This window comes from Staurois parvus, unplaced genomic scaffold (assembly GCF_062004578.1).
Source record: "Staurois parvus isolate SC_StPar_1 unplaced genomic scaffold, SC_StPar_1.0 ptg001737l, whole genome shotgun sequence".
In the NCBI taxonomy this organism is placed as follows: domain Eukaryota; kingdom Metazoa; phylum Chordata; class Amphibia; order Anura; family Ranidae; genus Staurois; species Staurois parvus.
The window spans coordinates 5,006-24,597 of NW_028319533.1; the positions used below are offsets into that span (position 1 = coordinate 5,006).

At 48.4% G+C, this 19,592-nt stretch overlaps 1 protein-coding gene across 2 annotated transcripts; it reads left to right on the forward strand.

Annotated features, from left to right (window-relative positions):
- Positions 1-593: 593 nt before the first annotated feature.
- On the forward strand, positions 594-14,488 carry FAM181A (family with sequence similarity 181 member A). 2 transcript variants are annotated; one of them, XR_016308654.1, is made up of 3 exons: positions 594-1,043; positions 2,232-3,642; positions 14,072-14,488. XR_016308654.1 is itself a non-coding variant. In XM_089663645.1 (3 exons), the coding sequence occupies exon 2, from the start codon at positions 2,295-2,297 to the stop codon at positions 3,138-3,140; it is 846 nt and encodes a 281-aa protein (XP_089519771.1). In that variant the 5' UTR covers positions 596-1,043; positions 2,232-2,294; the 3' UTR covers positions 3,141-3,145; positions 14,072-14,488. The 2 variants fall into 2 exon arrangements, 1 of the variants encoding a protein (XP_089519771.1); XM_089663645.1 differs by having other exon boundaries at positions 596-1,043; positions 2,232-3,145.
- Positions 14,489-19,592: the final 5,104 nt, after the last annotated feature.

Below are 19,592 nucleotides of genomic sequence, written 5' to 3' on the forward strand. Positions count from 1 at the left end.
AATAAACTCTCGACGTGTCTAATGTAGCTGTGATGAGGAGTGTGGGGGGTGTACGGTGGGGGGGGGGGGGGGTGGCATTTTCAGGGTTAAACAGATTGTCCTGCCTTCAGTCAATGCCATCGTTGGCAGGGTGACAGTAGTCGAGTGTGCAAACTCGTGCTATTGTCCCCCGGGCCTTTGGGGTGCTATGGAGACACGGTAAAATGACACAGGGAAATGTCTTGTGATGGCAATTCTATGGCTTTTGTCTAAGTCTTTCTCCATCATGACGACTCGATTTAAGTCTCTAACTGTTTGACTACAAATGTGAGAGTTGCTACCCAGCTCGGTCCCCTTTTGTCCGCTGGGTTTGAATGGGTAATACGCCTTTTGTGTCTCTCAATTGAGGGGGCAAACAGATTCCACAGCTCTCCAACCTACTTTCCATGGCTATGCGTTCATCTCTTGAAGGATTTTGTTTTCATTCTTACCTTGCTGACATCACCCCCGCATCCCCAAAAAAAAAAAAAAAGAAGTGAAAGGGGGCAAGACAACAGATCCCTGGTCAGTTAAAAAATAAGCCAGGCCCTCGTTTAATGCCGGCATTGTCCGGTGTCAGTGAGGCATGGTCTCCTTCAGCCTTCCAGACACATTCTCTTGTGAAGAGAAGGAAGGAGGGCCGTTCACCTATCCTCTTTTACTAACCATCGGCGTATCATGTTGTATTGTGAGCGGGATGAAGAGGGGACATGACAAAAAAAAAAAAAGAGAATCGATGGTATTTTTTTTTTTTTCCCTTTGGTGGCCATTCGTGGCTGTCGCCATAGAGACCATTTGAAATGGACAAGAATGTGGGAACGGGACTGGCTAAGGCCTGATTGCAATTCTTTGTATTTGCACAGCGGAATTTGATTGGCCAACAATCCCCCCTAACTACGAGCGTTCATTCACTTTATTCCTCATCCCTAGAAGCATCCCTGCACTTGTACAGGTTGTGAGCGTAACAAGATTAGCCCTTGTACTACTCTACGGCAAACAGCGGAGACATTCGGGACGGGTCTAAAGTAAGTCGTGAGTTGTGTCGGAGCGTGCTCTTTGGAGAAAAAAAAAACTCAATTTGCGCCCCTTAATGTGGGTTAGATCAGGGGCGTATTTACCACAAGGCATTTGCCTAAGGTGGCATTTTTTAGGGGAGCAGCACTGCCCCCCAGAAGAAGGAATATATGCGGCATGGGGACCAGGTGGGATCCGAGAGGGGCAGCTTGATGGTGTATGCAGAGCCCAACTGTCATTCCCAGGGCTCTCTCAAGTGGGGGTAGGGATGGGGTAGGGGTGTTGATGATCACTGTCAGGCTTCTTGGGGGGGTCTGGTGTTAGTCAGTGTCAGGCTCTTTCCATGGGGGGCGAGGGGGGTCTGGTGTTGGTCGGTGTCAGGCTCTTTCCATGGGGGGGGGGGGGTCTGGTGTTGGTCAGTGTCAGGCTCTTTCCATGGGGGGAGGGGGGGGTCTGGTGTTGGTCGGTGTCAGGCTCTTTCCATGGGGGGGGGTCTGGTGTTGGTCATTGTCAGGCTCTTTCCATGGGGGGGGGGGGTCTGGTGTTGGTCAGTGTCAGGCTCTTTCCATGGGGGGGTCTGGTGTTGGTCAGTGTCAGGCTCTTTCCATGGGGGGGGGGGGTCTGGTGTTGGTCAGTGTCAGGCTCTCTCCGCTTGGGAGGGTGGGTGTCCGATTTCTGTGTTGCCTAGGGCAGCACAAAACCTAAATACACCACTGGGTTAGATGCAGGGGCGGACTGACCATTCAAGCACTCGGGCGCTTCCCGAGGGCCCGGGCTCAGTAGGGGGCCCCATGAGATGCCCCTGTTACCTTTCATTGGCTTTTTCATAGGCTTTTTTGGGTGTGGGTGAGGACACAGGGGCCCCATGATCCCCTATTGGCCAGGGGCCCCATGAGTTGTCAGTCCACCCCTGGTTAGATGTCACCTTGTGATTAGAAGATCCAGCATTGCACATCGATGTCTAACCAACCCAGGGGCGGACTGACCATTTGGAAACTCGGGCGCTGTAGGGGGCCCCATGAGATGCCTCTGGTACCTTTTTCATAGGATTTTTTGAGTTTGGACAAGGACACAGGGGCCCCATGATCCCCTATTGCCCGGGGGCCCCATGAGTTTTCAGTCCGCCCCTGAACCAACGTATTCGTTTTATATTTCATCGCGAGCTGAACTTTTGAAAATGTTTTTGTTTGATCCTTTAGGTCTCATTATATCGAAGAACTTCTTCCTTCCGACGTTCATGGAAATCTGGTCTGGGACAAGCCATGGCGTCTGATAACGAAGTCAAGACTTTGTTGAATTTCGTCAACTTGGCTTCCTGCGACATCAAGGCCGCTTTGGACAAGTCGGCGCCTTGCCGGAGGTCGGTGGACCACAGAAAGTATCTGCAGAAGCAGCTGAAACGTTTTTCTCAGAAATACTCCAGGCTGCCTCGATGCCAATCCGGTAAGAACGTCGATCTGAGGAAAGGATTGGTGGAGAGGATCAATTTGGCCACCCACAGTAAAGGACTAAGCGAAAAAGTCATGGCCACGCTGGACGAAAATGCCGTCGGGAATGCCTGCTCGCGGGAAAACGGTGCGGAGGGTGGGAGACCGGACCAAGTGCCGATGAGAAAGAGACAGCTGCCTCCTTCCTTTTGGGAAGAACCCAGACCTTCCACCAGCCTTCTGGAGATGTCTTGCCCTTCCAAACTGGATCTTATATACAAAGACAGAACGTCTGTCACCGGGACATCGCTTTCCAGTTTTGAAAACAAAAAATTAAAAAACATAGTGATCCAGGAGACCTCCAGTGCTTCCTGCTTCGAGAAGGAGGCTGGCAAAGTGCCTTCAGTGACACCCCTGGCTGGACGGGTCAATGTTTGTAGCTGCTGCCCTCTTCAGTACCATGGACAACAGATGCTGTACCACCACAGTCACGGGACCCTTCCCCCTGACCCCTTCGCAGCCCTAGCCTTGTGGAGTAAAAGCACAACCGCCCCCACAGTGGAGATCCAGCACTTGTGTAAAGATTCCGGACAGAGAATCTACAGACATGTGGTCTTCAAACCCATACCCACCAAACCCGCCATGCCGCCTTCCATTTTCAATGTTTTTGGATATATTTAATACAGGTGGGAAACTTGGGCATGTTTTGGATTCTTGGATACTTTGAACGACTCAGAATATTAGAAACGTCTTTATAAAGCAGTGAATCTGACATTCAGCAAACATTCTCTGTGGGTGAATCTTCCAGGTTCATGTGTTTCCAATGACAACGGTTTGATTCTACACCGGAGAATGCTTGGTGAAGGTCACCTTCGCGGTTTTATCAATAGACCCATGAATGTAGATGTAGACACCATCTGGAGGATCTTTAGTTTTCTTTGCAACCTCTGCTGATCTTCTGCAGCCGCTTTCAGCCACTTCCTGTGTTCATGCGCTCTTTCCAGGGTTGGTTGCACATCATTGCTCTGCACTGGCTTTCTGCTGGTGACAACAGCGGACCATGGTGTGTGTTGTCATGGCTGGTTCTGGTCCCAATCAGGAGCACATGTGGCACAGTTGGAAGACAGTTGTCACCCCGAAACAGGAAGTGCCTGAACAAGAAACCTTATGGCAGGATCACCAGGTATTATTGCATTGAAGATGCAGATTTAAAATGATTGAAAATGTCTTTTGAAATGATACAAGCTTCTAGTGAAGGGGTTCCATCTACTAGTGAAGGGGTTCCATCTACAAGAGAAGGGGTTCCATCTACTAGTGAAGGGGTTCCATCTACTAGTGATGGGCTTCCATCTATTAGTGAAGGGGTTCCATCTACTAGTGATGGGCTTCCATCTATTAGTGAAGGGGTTCCATCTACTAGTGAAGGGGTTCCATCTACAAGAGAAGTGGTTCCATCTACTAGTGAAGGGGTTCCATCTACTAGTGATGGGCTTCCATCTATTAGTGAAGGGGTTCCATCTACTAGTGAAGGGGTTTTGTCTACTAGTGAAGGGGTTCCAACTACTAGTGAAGGGGTTCCAACTACTAGTGAAGGGGTTCCATCTACTAGTAAAGGGGTTCCAACTAATAGTGAAGGGGTTCCACCTAGTAGTGAAGGGGTTCCATCTACTAGTGAAGGGGTTCCACCTACTTGTGAAGGGGTTTCATCTACTATGAAGGGGTTCCATCTTCTAGTTAAGGGGTTCCACCTACTAGTGAAGGGGTTCCATCTACTAGTGAAGGGGTTCCATCTTCTAGTTAAGGGGTTCCATCTTCTAGTGAAGGGGTTCCACCTACTAGTGAAGGGGTTTCATCTACTATGAAGGGGTTCCATCTTCTAGTTAAGGGGTTCCACCTACTAGTGAAGGGGTTCCATCTACTAGTGAAGGGGTTACATCTTCTAGTGAAGGGGTCCAACCAGGGGCGGACTGACCATTTGGAAACTCGGGCACTGCCCGAGGGCCCAGGGTCAGTAGGGGGCCCCATGAGATGCCCCTGGTACCTTTTTCATAGGCTTTTTTGAGTTTGGGCAAGGACACAGGGGCCCCATGATCCCCTATTGCCCGGGGGTCCCATGAGTTGTCAGTCCGCCTCTGGGTTCCACCTACTAGTGAAGGGGTTCCATCTTCTTGTGAAGGGGTTCCATCTACTAGTGAAGGGGTTCCATCTACTATGAAGGGGTTCCATCTTCTAGTGAAGGGGTTACATCTACTATGAAGGGGTTCCATCTTCTTGTGAAGGGGTTATATCTACTATGAAGGGGTTCCATCTTCTTGTGAAGGGGTTACATCTACTAGTTAAGGGGTTCCACCTACTAATGAAGGGGTTCCATCTACTATGAAGGGGTTCCATCTTCTAGTGAAGGGGTTACATCTACTAGTGAAGGGGTTCCACCTACTAATGAAGGGGTTCCATCTACTAGTGAAGGGGTTCCCCCTACTAGTGAAGGGGTTCCCACTACTAGTATAGGGGTTACATCTTCTAGTGAAAGGGTTCCATCTACTGGTGAAGGGGTTCTATCTTCTAGTGAAGGGGTTCCATCTCCTAGTGAAGGGGTTCCATCTAGTAGTGAAGGGGTTACATCTCCTAGTGAAGAGGTTCCATATCCTAGTGAAGGGGTTCCATCTCCTGGTGAAGGGGTTCCATCTCCTAGTGAAGGGGTTCCATCTAGTAGTGAAGGGGTTACATCTCCTAGTGAAGGGGTTCCATCTACTAGTGAAGGGGTTCCATCTCCTAGTGGAGGGGTTCCATCTTCTAGTGAAAGGGTTCCATCTATTAGTGAAGGGGTTCCATCTACTAGTGAAGAGTTCCACCTACTAGTGAAGGGGTTCCATCTACTAGTGAAGGGGTTCCATCTATTAGTGAAGGTGTTCCATCTACTAGTGAAGGGGTTCCATCTACTAGTGAAGAGTTCCACCTACTAGTGAAGGGGTTCCATCTACTAGTGAAGGGGTTCCATTTTCTATTGAAGGGGTTCCATTTTCTATTGAAGGGGTTCCATCTACTAGTGAAGGGGTTCCATCTACAAGTGAAGAGTTCCACCTACTAGTGAAGGGGTTCCATGTACTAGTGAAGGGGTTCCATCTTCTAGTGAAGGGGTTCCATCTACTAGTGAAGGGGTTCCATCTTCTAGTGAAGGGGTTCCATCTATTAGTGAAGGGGTTCCATCTACTAGTGAAGGGGTTCCATCTACTAGTGAAGAGTTCCACCTACTAGTGAAGGGGTTCCATCTACTAGTGAAGGGGTTTCATCTTCTAGTGAAGGGGTTCCATCTACTAGTGAAGGGGTTCCATCTTCTAGTGAAAGGGTTCCATCTATTAGTGAAGGGGTTCCATCTACTAGTGAAGGGGTTCCATCTATTAGTGAAGGGGTTCCATCTACTAGTGAAGGGGTTCCATCTATTAGTGAAGGGGTTCCATCTACTAGTGAAGGGGTTCCATCTACTAGTGAAGAGTTCCACCTACTAGTGAAGGGGTTCCATCTACTAGTGAAGGGGTTTCATCTTCTAGTGAAGGGGTTCCATCTTCTAGTGAAGGGGTTTCATCTACTTTCTTGCTCCAGTAAGGATTGGTGCAGGTGGGCAGTTTGCGGGGGAGAAGGTAGCACTGAGGTGGCGCTATGTCTAGGGCTCTCTCCTCACATACAGTCCAGGGGTCCCTATAGCAGAGGCAGCTGGTCTTCTAAGGAAATCTTCTCCTCATGGTGTCACGCTCATTATTGTGATGTCATTGGACGGGCCGTTTTGTAACGCAATGCACAACACAGTGAGGCGCGCGCTGCAACATATGAGCGTTGCCTTAGTGTAGGGGTCTCCAAACTTTCTAAAGAAAGGGCCAGTTTACTGTCCTTAGTTCTTTGGGGGGGGCAGACTTTGGCTATTGGGAGTAGAAAAGGTCCTAATATCAGATGGAATAGACAATGCCCCATCTTTGGTGTCAGAAGAAGGAATAGCACCCCATCGTTGGTGTCAGTAGAAGGAACTGGGTCCCATCATTGGTGTCATTAGGAGGAATTGTGACTCATTGATGGTATCTTTGGGCCCCATTATTGGTGTTATTATGAGGAATTGTGTCCCAGCATTAGTGTCATTGGATGGAATTGTGACCCATCGATGGTGTTGTTGGGTCCCATTATTTGTGTCATTGGGAGCAATTGTGTCCCATAATTGGTGTCATTGGGAAGAAATGTGTTTTATCATTGGTGTCATTGGGAGGTATAGTACCCCATTGTTTGTGTCATTGGGCCCCATCATTGGTGTCATTGAGAGGAACTGGGTCTATCATTGGTGTCATTGAGAGGAATTGTGACTCATCAATGGTGTCTTTGGGCCCCATTATTGGTGTCATTGGGAGGAATTGAGTCCCATCATTAGTAGCAAGTGTGGCACATCAATGGTGTCATTAAGCCCCATTATTGGTGATATTTGGAGGAATTGTGTTCCATCATTGGTTTCATTGGGAATTGGGAGGAACTGTGACCCAGCGATGGTGTCATTGGGCTCCATTAGTGGTGTCATTGGGAAGAATAGTGCCCCATCGTTGATGTCATTGGGAAGAAATGTGTCCCATCATTGGTGTCATTGGGAGGAATAGTGCCCCATCTTTGGTGTCATTGAGAGGAACTTGTCCCTATCATTGGTGTCAGTGGGATGAATTAGGACTCATTGATGGTGTCTTTTGGGCCCCATTATTGGTATAATTGGGAGGAATTGTGTCCCATCATTGGTGTCATTGGGAGGAATTGTGACCCATCAATGGTGTCATTGGGTCCCATTATTGGTGTCATTGAGAGGAACTGGGCCCCATCATTGGTGTCATTGAGAGGAACTGGGCCCCATCATTGGTATCATTGAGGAAGTGGGACTCATCGATGGTGTCTTTGGGCCCCATTATTGGTGTCATTGGGAGGAATTGTGTCCCATCATTAGTAGCAAGTGTGACCCATCGACGGTGTCATTGGGCCTCATTATTGGTGATATTTGGAGGAAGTGTGTTCCATCATTGGTGTCATTGGGAGGAACCGTGACCCATCAATGTTGTCATTGGGCTCCATTAGTGGTGTCATTGGGAGGAATTGTGTCCATCATTAGTAGCAAGTGTGACCCATCGACGGTGTCATTGGGCCCCATTATTCTTGATATTTAGAGGTAGTGTGTTCCATCATTGGTATAATTGGGAAGAACTGTGACCCATCGATGGTGTCATTGGGCTCCATTAGTGGTGTCATTGGGAGGAATTGTGTCCCATCATCAGTAGGAACTGTGACCCATCGATGATATAATTGGGCCCCATTATTGGTGATATTGAGAGGAATTTTGACCTATCAGTGGTGTCATTTGGCCCCATAAATGGTGTCATTGGGAGGAAATGTACCCCTTCATTGGTGTCAGGGTGGGGATTATGTCCCATTGTTGGTATCAGTGCCCCAAGCAAGCGAAGGGCCACATCCGGCCCCCATCCCGCAGTTTGGAGACCACTGCCTTGGTGCATTGAGGTGCATTCACAAAGCACGTCTCCGGGTTGGAGTGGACTTGTTGCAGTAGAGGTTGCCTCATGCAGAGTGTACCCCTGTGGTAGCAGAGACCCCCATAGCAGTAGTCAAGGGGGGTGCCCAGGAAACAGAGATGTCATCTACAGCCAGGGAATCCCAAGAAGCCAGAAAGGTGACCACCCAAACCTGACACCCATGGTAGACTGACCCCCTTTATTTGCGTATGAACATCCTATTACTAGGAATATGTTCTGAATGCCTGCGTGAGAAGCTTCTGATGGTTGTATTTAGTCTCTCCGTAGAGTAATTCCACAGCCCTGGATAGTCTGCATCCAACTGCTTCCATCAGAGGCTTCTCACGCAGATATTTTCTTTCCTTCCACATTACCAGTCATTGCTATGCCCTGCATATTGACAGGGAAATGGACAACTGGATCACAGCCCCCCCCCCCCCTTCAGAGAGTTCCATCCATTTTATCACCAGCTTTTCCCGACTTGTACTTCAGGGCTGCTGAGTCTTTAAGGGTTAATCCTTCCATCATCGGGATGGTTGATACTGGAAGGCCCGGGCAGAAAAAGTGTCAGCTCTGTAGGCAAGAGTAAAGGTTTTGTTCTGTCGATCCTCTGCAGAACTTTGGGATCGGCTGGTGGGGGGGGGATTTCTGCGTCCAGGGGCAGACTGACCATTTGGGCACTCAGGCACAGCCCGAGGGCCCGGGGTCAGTAGGGGACCCCATGAGATGCCCCTGGTACCTTTCATAGGCTTTTTTGGGTTTGGTTTGAGTGTGGGCGAGGACACAGGGGCCCCATGATCCTCTATTGCCTGGGGGCCCCATGAGTTGTCAGTCTGCCCCTGTCTGCGTCTTTATCATTCTCCGTGGCAGAGAGCGAGATCTCCACTTTGACCATTGATGGATACTTCAAGAATCTGCACAGGATCCGGAGACAATATGGGGAAGATCATGTAGTCCTGACACAGCTGCTATAGAGGATATCCAATGCATTTCAGGGGCTCGGAACTCCCTTCATCAGGGCTTGCATGCGGCCAATGATTGGGGTACACCTGAGGTTGGCGACCAGCAACTGTTCAAGTCCTTGTTTGCCATCCAATAAACCCAACTCACTGCCAGCGCCAGGGTTGGGGTTCCCGATAGGCACTGTAGGCCTGTGCCTACAGGCGCCCTTCCTAGAGGGGCACCCGTCTGTAGTTCTTTTTCTGTATGAGTACCTCCTCCATCACCCACACTGTCCGATCGCCAGAGTCTCCCCCACACCCCACCACCAGCCTCACCGAAGACAGCGCCATCTTGGGCTCCGGCCACCAGACCAGAAATGACGCCACGAGGTGCCATACCACTTCCGGCAGCGGCTACTTCAACATCCCCCATGTAGTGTGGCAGGCGGGTGACGTGGGGTCACGTGTTCCGCGGTGGGGGAGAAGGAGACGGAGATGGCGGCTGCTGGGGGCCTGGATGTGAGGTGCGTGTGGGGGGAGGGGAGAGACTGGAGATGTGTATGTGTGTCCTAATGAGGTGGGAGGAGTCCAAGGAGAGAGAATGACTGACACTACAACTCCCAGCAATACACAGCCTGCCCCACTACAACTCCCAACACTACATAACCTGCCCCACTACAACTTCCAACACTACATAACCTGCCCCACTACAACTCCCAGCATTCCTCTATATATATACAGTACATAGTCTGCTGCACTACAACTCCCAGCATTCCTCTATATATACACAGTACATAGTCTGCTGTACTACAACTCCCAGCATTCCTCTATATATACAGTACATAGTCTGCTGTACTACAACTCCCAGCATTCCTCTATATATACACAGTACATAGTCTGCTGTACTACAACTCCCAGCATTCCTCCATATATATATATATATATATATATATATATATATACAGTACATAGTCTGCTGCACTACAACTCCCAGCATTCCTCCATATATACACAGTACATAGTCTGCTGTACTACAACTCCCAGCATTCCTCTATATATACAGTACATAGTCTGCTGCACTACAACTCCCAGCATTCCTCTATATATACACAGTACATAGTCTGCTGCACTACAACTCCCAGCATTCCTCTATATATACACAGTACATAGTCTGCTGCACTACAACTCCCAGCATTCCTCTATATATACACAGTACATAGTCTGCTGTACTACAACTCCCAGCATTCCTCTATATATACACAGTACATAGTCTGCTGTACTACAACTCCCAGCATTCCTCCATATATACACAGTACATAGTCTGCTGTACTACAATCCCCTTTACATCACAGTCTGCAGTGTTCCCCCTTTCATCAGAGTTCCCCTTTACATCAAAGTCAACAGAGCTCCCCCTTACACCAAAGTCCACAGCATTCCTCCTTACATCAGAGTTCCCCTTTACATCATGGTCCGCAGAGGTTCCCCCTTGCACTGTAAGGGGGAACCTTGCAGATTCTGATGTAAGGGGTTACTCTGTGGATTCTGATGTAAAGGGAACTCTGGGGACTCTGTGAGGGAGGGGGGCTCTGGTGACCAGAGGCCCCCCTATATCATAGTTCCCCTTATCATCACAGTCCACAGTGTCCCCCTCATCAGTGTCTGCAGAGTTCCCGCTTGCACTGTAAGGACTCCAATGTAAAGGGAAACTCTGTGCCGTCGGATGTAAGGGGGAACTTTTTGGAATACGATGTAAAGGAGAACTCTGATGTAAGGGGGAACCCTGCAGTTGGTGTTACTGTCTTTCCTTTTTTTTGGAGGGGGCTTCAGAATTCTCTGCTTATAAGCTCCTGAGATGATGGGGGCTGAGAAATCCGAAACGCGTTGGTTACATCCTCTACCCTGCAGCCAGGATAAAATACACTCTTTACCGGACTTATGCAGGCCATAGACGGGTCCAAAACCGGCCGTTTAAAAAAAAAAACGAAAAATCGGCCGTTCAATCAGCCAACATTACCACCAACGGTAAAAAAATCGGCCAATTTTCGTACCGTCTACGGCCGGCATTTTTACTTCTGTCCCTGCAGAGAGCTCCGCTAATATATCTGACATGAAAGTCTTGCAGTTGCAACAATGTATCCATTTGTATCCATTTCGGATACAGATGTGTTTATTCGGATACAAATAGATACATTTGTTGCAACTGCAAGACTTTCATGTAAACTATAATAGCGGACTGGAATTCTTCTTCTTCTCAGAGTTCCCCTTTACATCATGGTCTGCAGAGGTCCCTCTTGCACTGTAAGGGGGAACTCTGCAGATTCTGATGTAAAGGAGAACTCTGGGGGCTCTGGTGACCAGAGATCTTCTTCTTCTCCTCATTCTTCTCCTCCTTCTTCTCCTCCTCCTTCTCCTCCTCCTTCTTCTCTTCCTCCTTCTCCTCCTTCTTCTCCTCCTTCTTCTCTTCCTCCTTCTTCTTCTCCTCCTTCTTCTCCTCATTCTTCTCTTCCTCCTTCTTCTCTTCCTCCTTCTTCTTCTCCTACTTCTTCTCCTCCTTCTCCTTCTTCTTCTTCTCCTCATTCTTCTCCTCCTTCTTCTCCTCCTCCTTCTCCTCCTCCTTCTTCTCTTCCTCCTTCTCCTCCTTCTTCTCCTCCTTCTTCTCTTCCTCCTTCTTCTTCTCCTCCTTCTTCTCCTCCTTCTTCTCTTCCTCCTTCTTCTCTTCCTCCTTCTTCTTCTCCTACTTCTTCTCCTCCTTCTCCTTCTTCTTCTTCTCCTCCTTCTTCTTCTCCTACTTCTTCTCCTCCTTCTCCTTCTTCTTCTTCTCCTCCTTCTTCTCCTCCTTCTTCTTCTCCTCCTTCTCCTTCTTCTTCTTCTCCTCCTTCTTCTTCTTCTCCTCCTTCTTCTCCTCCTCCTTCTCCTCCTCTTTCTCCTCCTTCTTCTTCTCCTTCTTCTTCTCCTCCTTCTTCTCTTCCTTCTTCTCCTTCTCCTCCTTCTCCTCCTTCTTCTCCTCCTTCTCCTCCTCCTTCTTCTCCTCCTCTTCTCCTCCTTCTTCTCCTTCTTCTCCTCCTCTTTTTCTTCTCCTCCTTTTTCTTCTCCTCATCCTTCTCCTCCTTTTTGTCCCCTGAGGGCCCAATGTACATTTCTGCGTTGCAGCAACGCGCCTGGGGATACATGTGCTGCAGCAACAGTGAGGAGTAAAGGGGCCCTCAGGGGCCAACATGATGCAAGTACAGAGGAGGAGTTGTTGCTGAACCAGCAGTGATGGCGGTGACCTGCATCGAGGTGTCATTTGTTTTGACTGGTGTCCCGGCATACTCAGGCGGGGGTCTCCATACTGTGGCCCTTTGCTTGCTTTTATCCAGCCCTTGAGGCACTATTCCTCCCACTGACACCAATGATGGGGCATTATTCCTCCCACTGACACCAATGATGGGGCACTATTCCTCCCACTGATACCAATGATGGGGCACTATTCCTCCCACTGATACCAATGATGGGGCACTATTCCTCCCACTGACACCAATGATGGGGCACTATTCCTCCCACTGACACCAATGATGGAGCACTATTCCTCCCACTGACATAAACAATGGGGCACTATTCCTCCCACTGACACCAATGATGGGGCACTATTCCTCCCACTGACATAAACAATGGGGCACTATTCCCCTCACTGACACCAATGTGGGGGCACTATTCCTTCCACTGATACCAATGATGGGGCACTATTCCTCCCACTGACACCAATGATGGGGCTCTATTCCTCCTACTGACACCAATGATGGGGCACTATTCCTCCCACTGACACCAATGATGGGGCACTATTCCTCCCACTGACACCAATGATGGGGCACTATTCCTCCCACTGACACCAATGATGGGACACTATTCCTCCCACTGACACCAATGATGGGACACTATTCCTCCCGCTGACACCAATGATGGGACACTATTCCTTCCTTTGACACCAATGATGAGGCACTATTCCTCCCACTGACACCAATGATGGGGCACTATTCCTCCCACTGACACCAATGATGGGGCACTATTCCTCCCACTGACACCAATGATGGGGCACTATTCCTCCCACTGACACCAATGATGGGACACTATTCCTCCCGCTGACACCAATGATGGGACACTATTCCTTCCTTTGACACCAATGATGAGGCACTATTCCTCCCACTGACACCAATGATGGGGCACTATTCCTCCCACTGACACCAATGATGGGGCACTATTCCTCCCACTGACACCAACGATGGGGCACTATTCCTCCCACTGACACCAATGATGGGGCACTATTCCTCCCACTGACACCAATGATGGGGCACTATTCCTCCCACTGACACCAATGATGGGACACTATTCCTCCCGCTGACACCAATGATGGGACACTATTCCTTCCTTTGACACCAATGATGAGGCACTATTCCTCCCACTGACACCAATGATGGGGCACTATTCCTCCCACTGACACCAATGATGGGGCACTATTCCTCCCACTGACACCAACGATGGGGCACTATTCCTCCCACTGACACCAATGATGGGGCACTATTCCTCCCACTGACACCAATGATGGGGCACTATTCCTCCCACTGACACCAATGATGGGACACTATTCCTCCCGCTGACACCAATGATGAGGCACTATTCCTCCCACTGACACCAATGATGGGACACTATTCCTTCCTTTGACACCAATGATGAGGCACTATTCCTCCCACTGACACCAATGATGGGGCACTATTCCTCCCACTGACACCAATGATGGGGCACTATTCCTCCCACTGACACCAACGATGGGGCACTATTCCTCCCACTGACACCAATGATGGGGCACTATTCCTCCCACTGACACCAATGATGGGGCACTATTCCCCCCACTGACACCAATGACGGGTCATAATTTACTTCCACTGACACCAATGACGGGTCATAATTTACTTCCACTGACACCAGGACATTTGCTACTCCCACTCCAGCCCCCCTAAAGTCTGAAGGACAGTAAACGTACCCTTTGTATATAATGTTTGGAGACCCCCCGATCTATATCCTATCATGGTGATTGAACCCCTCCCCCCGTAATAAATATTTGTTCATTTAAATCTGATTTGTTTATTTATAGATCGTGCGTTCTCGCGGCGTGGCCCTCCTACTGGAATGTTTGCAGCCCCCGGCACTCACAAGGGCCACGCGTTACAGAGAGGGTTCCGGTGCTTTGTCGGCAGGTTGGAGGGGGGCCATGGTGGCTCATTCATTGTCAGGGGGCCACCAAAATAAATGGATCCCCCCACCACGGAGGAAGGCGAACGCATCCTCGAAGTCTCTGCCCCGCGGGATACAATGTATATATCGTGTATCCGGGTTGCTGGGTGTTACATTGTTGCAACATTAGGGAAGGAAATGACTTTTCTTTGTTCCCAGGATCTGATCTGCTGTCTGTGAACTGATCTGTGATTGGTCCCTTTCACTGTGTAAATCTTGTACAGACCGCCAATGTTTCCTGTGTGTGATCAATAAAGTTATGATTGTTACCGGAAAAGTCTGTCCTTGTCCAAGCGCCTGCATGGCCGGTACACCCCCACCTGGGTAATAGACGCATCTTCCTCTTCATCTTCCTCTTCATCTGCTCTTCCTCTTCATCTGCTCTTCCTCTTCCACTGCTCTTCCTCTTCATCTTCATCTGCTCTTCCTCTTCATCTCCCTCTTCATCTGCTCTTCCTCTTCCTCTTCACCTGCTCTTCCTCTTCATCTGCTCTTCCTCTTCATCTTCCTCTGCTCTTCATCTTCCTCCTCATCTTCCTCTTCATCTGCTTTTCCTCTTCATCCTCATCTGCTCTTCATCTTTCTCTTCCTCTGCTTTTCCTCTTCCTCCGCTCATCTTCCTCTTCATCTGCTTTTCCTCTTCCTCCTCATCTTCCTCTGCTCTTCATCTTCCTCCTAATCTTTCTCTGCTCTTCCTCTTCATCTGCTTTTCCACTTCCTCTTCTTCTTCTTCATCTGCTCTTCATCTTCCTCTTCATCTGCTTTTCCTCTGCTCTTCATCTTCCTCTTCCTTTTCCTCTGCTCTTCCTCTTCATCTGCTTTTCCACTTCCTCTTCCTCATCATCTGCTCTTCCTCTTCATCGTCACCTGCTCAGCTCTTCCTCATCATCAGTTCTTCCTCTTCATCTGCTCTTCCTCTTCATCTTCCTCTGCATCTGCTTTTCCTCTTCATCTTCCTTTTCTTCTGCTCTTCATCTTCCTCTTCATCTGCTCTTCATCTTCCTCTGCATCTGCTTTTCCTCTTCATCTTCCTTTTCTTCTGCTCTTCATCTTCCTCTTCATCTTCCTCTTCATCTGCTTTTCCTCTGCTCTTCATCTTCCTCTTCCTCTGCTCTTCCTCTTCATCTGCTTTTCCACTTCCTCTTCATCTTCCTCATCATCTGCTCTTCCTCTTCATCGTCACCTGCTCAGCTCTTCCTCTTCATCGTCACCTGCTCAGCTCTTCCTCATCATCAGTTCTTCCTCTTCATCTGCTCTTCCTCTTCATCTTCCTCTGCATCTGCTTTTCCTCTTCATCTTCCTTTTCTTCTGCTCTTCATCTTCCTCTTCATCTGCTCTTCATCTTCCTCTGCATCTGCTTTTCCTCTTCATCTTCCTTTTCTTCTGCTCTTCATCTTCCTCTTCATCTTCCTCTTCATCTGCTTTTCCTCTGCTCTTCATCTTCCTCTTCCTCTGCTCTTCCTCTTCATCTGCTTTTCCACTTCCTCTTCATCTTCCTCATCATCTGCTCTTCCTCTTCATCGTCACCTGCTCAGCTCTTCCTCATCATCAGTTCTTCCTCTTCATCTGCTCTTCCTCTTCATCGTCCTCTTCATCTGCTCTTCCTCTTCATCTTCCTCTGCATCTGCTTTTCCTCTTCATCTTTATTTTCTTCTGCTCTTCATCTTCCTCTTCATTGTCTCGTTCCCAATCGAAGTCCGGCCATCCGCGGGTCGAATTCTCAATCTTCTTTCAAAAAATCTTTTCTAAGAATTTTCCTTTCAATTTCCCACCAGGGGCGGACTGACCATTCAAGCACTTGGGAACTGCCCGGGGGCCCGGGGTCAGTGGGGGGCCCCATGAGATGCCCCTGATACCTTTCATTGGCTTTTTCATAGGCTTTTTTGGGTGTGGGCGAGGACACAGGGGCCCCATGATCCCCTACTGCCCGGGGGCCCCATGAGTTGTCAGTCCGCCCGTTTCCCACCATTAGTGAGGTCGCCGCAAACGGACGAATTTCAAGCGACCATCCAATCTGAGTGATCAGACGTGTTGGAAATTGTTTGGAAAACCAATGAATTTCTGATGAAGGATGGGAGAATCGTGCGAGAAATGGAATCGAAAAAGAAATGAGCGCGAGCTGCAAAGAAAAGAAGATTCCCGGCCACGAAAATTATTTTCTGTAGTCACCGGAGAGATGAAAGGCTCGGTTGGTCGAACTTTGAAATCAATGCTTGGCGCCATCGCATTACAAAACGCACAAAATTTCATTTTTCTAAAGAAAATTCGTTCGGAATACAACCCATGAATGGCATCCAAAATAACGAAATGAAATTTGGCCAAAATTCTAATCTATTTGCATTCAAACACAAATTCGGATTCGAAAACAAGAATGATTTTACATTACAAAACGCACAAAATTTCATTTTTCTAAAGAAAATTCGTTCGGAATACAACCCATGAATGGCATCCAAAATAACGAAATGAAATTTGGCCAAAATTCTAATCTATTTGCATTCAAACACAAATTCGGATTCGAAAACAAGAATAGAATAAAATAGAATAGAAAAGAAATGAGCTGGAAAGAATAGAATAGGATAGAAAATAAAATAAATAATAGAATAAAAAATAAAATAAAAGAATAAAAAAAATAATAGAATAGAAAATAAAATAAAATAATAGAATAGAAAAGAAAATGAAAGAATCGAATAGAAAAACAATAGAAGAGTATATAATGAATTACAATTTGAAGAGAATACATTAGAATGGAATATAAAACAATGGAATAGAATAGAAAAAAAATAGAGGAGAAAAGAACAGAACAGAAAATAAAAGAATAGTATAGAGAAAAACAGAGTAAAACAGAACAAAATAGAATAGAAAATAAAGGAATAGAATTGATTAGAATAGAAAAGAATATAATAGAAAATAAAAAATAGAAGATAAAAGAATAGAATAGAAAATATTTGAAAAGAAAATAAAAAAAATAGAAAAGAAAAGATACAGGTGACACAAAGAGATTAAACCAATCCTTCTACATACGTTGTACCTGTTTACCTGCGGTCTTCTCTACATTCATTCAAGTGCTGAATTTATACAGCTTGTCTGAGAGTTCAGAGAAAAAGGGGACAGAGAGCTGAAGTCACACTCAGTGAGGAGAGCTCTGGGAGCTGATTGGAGGGAAGTGACACGCTCCCTCTACATAGCACACAATAACAGAGCTGAGGGTGTCAATCACAGGCTGTGTGCTGGAGCTCCCTCCCCCCGTCACCAGTTTTCTCTTGGTGTCAGGAAAACTTGTCAGTGCTGATAGCAGAGGAAGGAGGCAGTGGACAGAAATGACACTCAGTGCTCTGGTCTGAGACAAGGACACACTATAGAGGGATGTGCTTTGTTCATATTTCATATCTGAGCTTCACACCTCATCCTTGGTGTCAGTGGGAGGAATAGCGCCCCATCATTGGTGTCAGTGAGAGGAATAGTGCCCCATCATTGGTGTCAGTGGGAGGAATAGTGCCCCATCATTGGTGTCAGTGGGAGGAATAGTGCCCCATCATTGGTGTCAGTGGGAGGAATAGTGCCCCATCATTGGTGTCAGTGGGAGGAATAGTGCCCCGTCATTGGTGTCAGTGGGAGGAATAGTGCCCCATCATTGGTGTCAGTGGGAGGAATAGTGCCCCATCATTGGTGTCAGTGAAGGAATAGTGCCCCATCATTGGTGTCAGTGGGAGGAATAGTGCCCCATCCTTGGTGTCAGTGGGAGGAATAGTGCCCCATCATTGGTGTCAGTGGGAGGAATAGTGCCCCATCATTGGTGTCAGTGGGAGGAATAGTGCCCCATCATTGGTGTCAGTGGGAGGAATAGCGCCCCATCCTTGGTGTCAGTGAAGGAATAGTGCCCCATCATTGGTGTCAGTGGGAGGAATAGTGTCTCATCATTGGTGTCAGTGGGAGGAATAGTGCCCCATCATTGATATCAGTGGGAGGAATAGCGCCCCATCATTGGTGTCAGTGGGAGGAATAGTGCCCCATCATTGGTATCAGTGGGAGGAATAGTGCCCCATCATTGGTGTCAGTAGGAGGAATAGTGCCCCATCATTGGTGTCAGTGGGAGGAATAGTGCCCCATCATTGGTATCAGTGGGAGGAATAGTGCCCCATCATTGGTGTCAGTGGGAGGAATAGTGCCCCATCATTGGTATCAGTGGGAGGAATAGTGCCCCATCATTGGTGTCAGTGGGAGGAATAGTGCCCCATCATTGGTATCAGTGGGAGGAATAGTGCCCCATCATTGGTGTCAGTAGGAGGAATAGAGCCCCATCATTGGTGTAAGTGGGAGGAATAGTGCCGCCATCATTGGTGTCAGTGGGAGGAATAGTGCCCCATCATTGGTGTCAGTGGGAGGAATAGTGCCGCCATCATTGGTGTCAGTGGGAGGAATAGCGCCCCATCATTGGTGTCAGTAGGAGGAATAGAGCCCCATCATTGGTGTCAGTGGGAGGAATAGTGCCGCCATCATTGGTGTCAGTGGGAGGAATAGTGCCCCATCATTGGTGTCAGTGGGAGGAATAGTGCCCCATCATTGGTGTCAGTGGGAGGAATAGTGCCCCATCATTGGTGTCAGTGGGAGGAATAGTGTCCCATCATTGGTGTCAGTGGGAGGAATAGCGCCCCATCATTGGTGTCAGTGGGAGGAATAGCGCCCCATCATTGGTGTCAGTGGGAGGAATAGCGCCCCATCATTGGTGTCAGTGGGAGGGATAGTGCCCCATCATTGGTGTCAGTGGGAGGAATAGCGCCCCATCATTGGTGTCAGTGGGAGGAATAGCGCCCCATCATTGGTGTCAGTGGGAGGAATAGCGCCCCATCATTGGTGTCAGTGGGAGGGATAGTGCCCCAATGGCAGAATAGGGGCCGCAGTTTGGAGACCACTGCACTAAGACAACGCTGCTCCAATGCACTGCAGAGTCCTTCGATGTAACCACACCAATTGCGGTACAGGAATGCCTTCTCACTGCCTATCTAGTGCCATCTGAAGAGCGATCCAATGCAGATCACTCTTCGGAGGGCATGGCCCGTATGGACAAACCCTTACAAAAACGGCGTACTCCACCTTTGGGGGTGTCATAATAATCCATATTTAGGGTGTAAAATGAAACGTGGTCACATGCTTTCTGCCACCAACTGCACTGCATTGGGGTGTCAGTGAATACCCCGCAGTCTCCCCCCCCTCCCCCCCTGTGTGCCGTCCTCCCGGGACTGGCGGGGTAGAACGAAGCTGTTTGTTAATTTCCATATTCTGCCTTCATATCCCTCGGGGTCTTCGTGTATCTTGGCTCCCCTCCCCCCCTGCCCCCCCCCGCCCCGTCATAGCAATCTATTTCCACAAATTCACACGGAGAA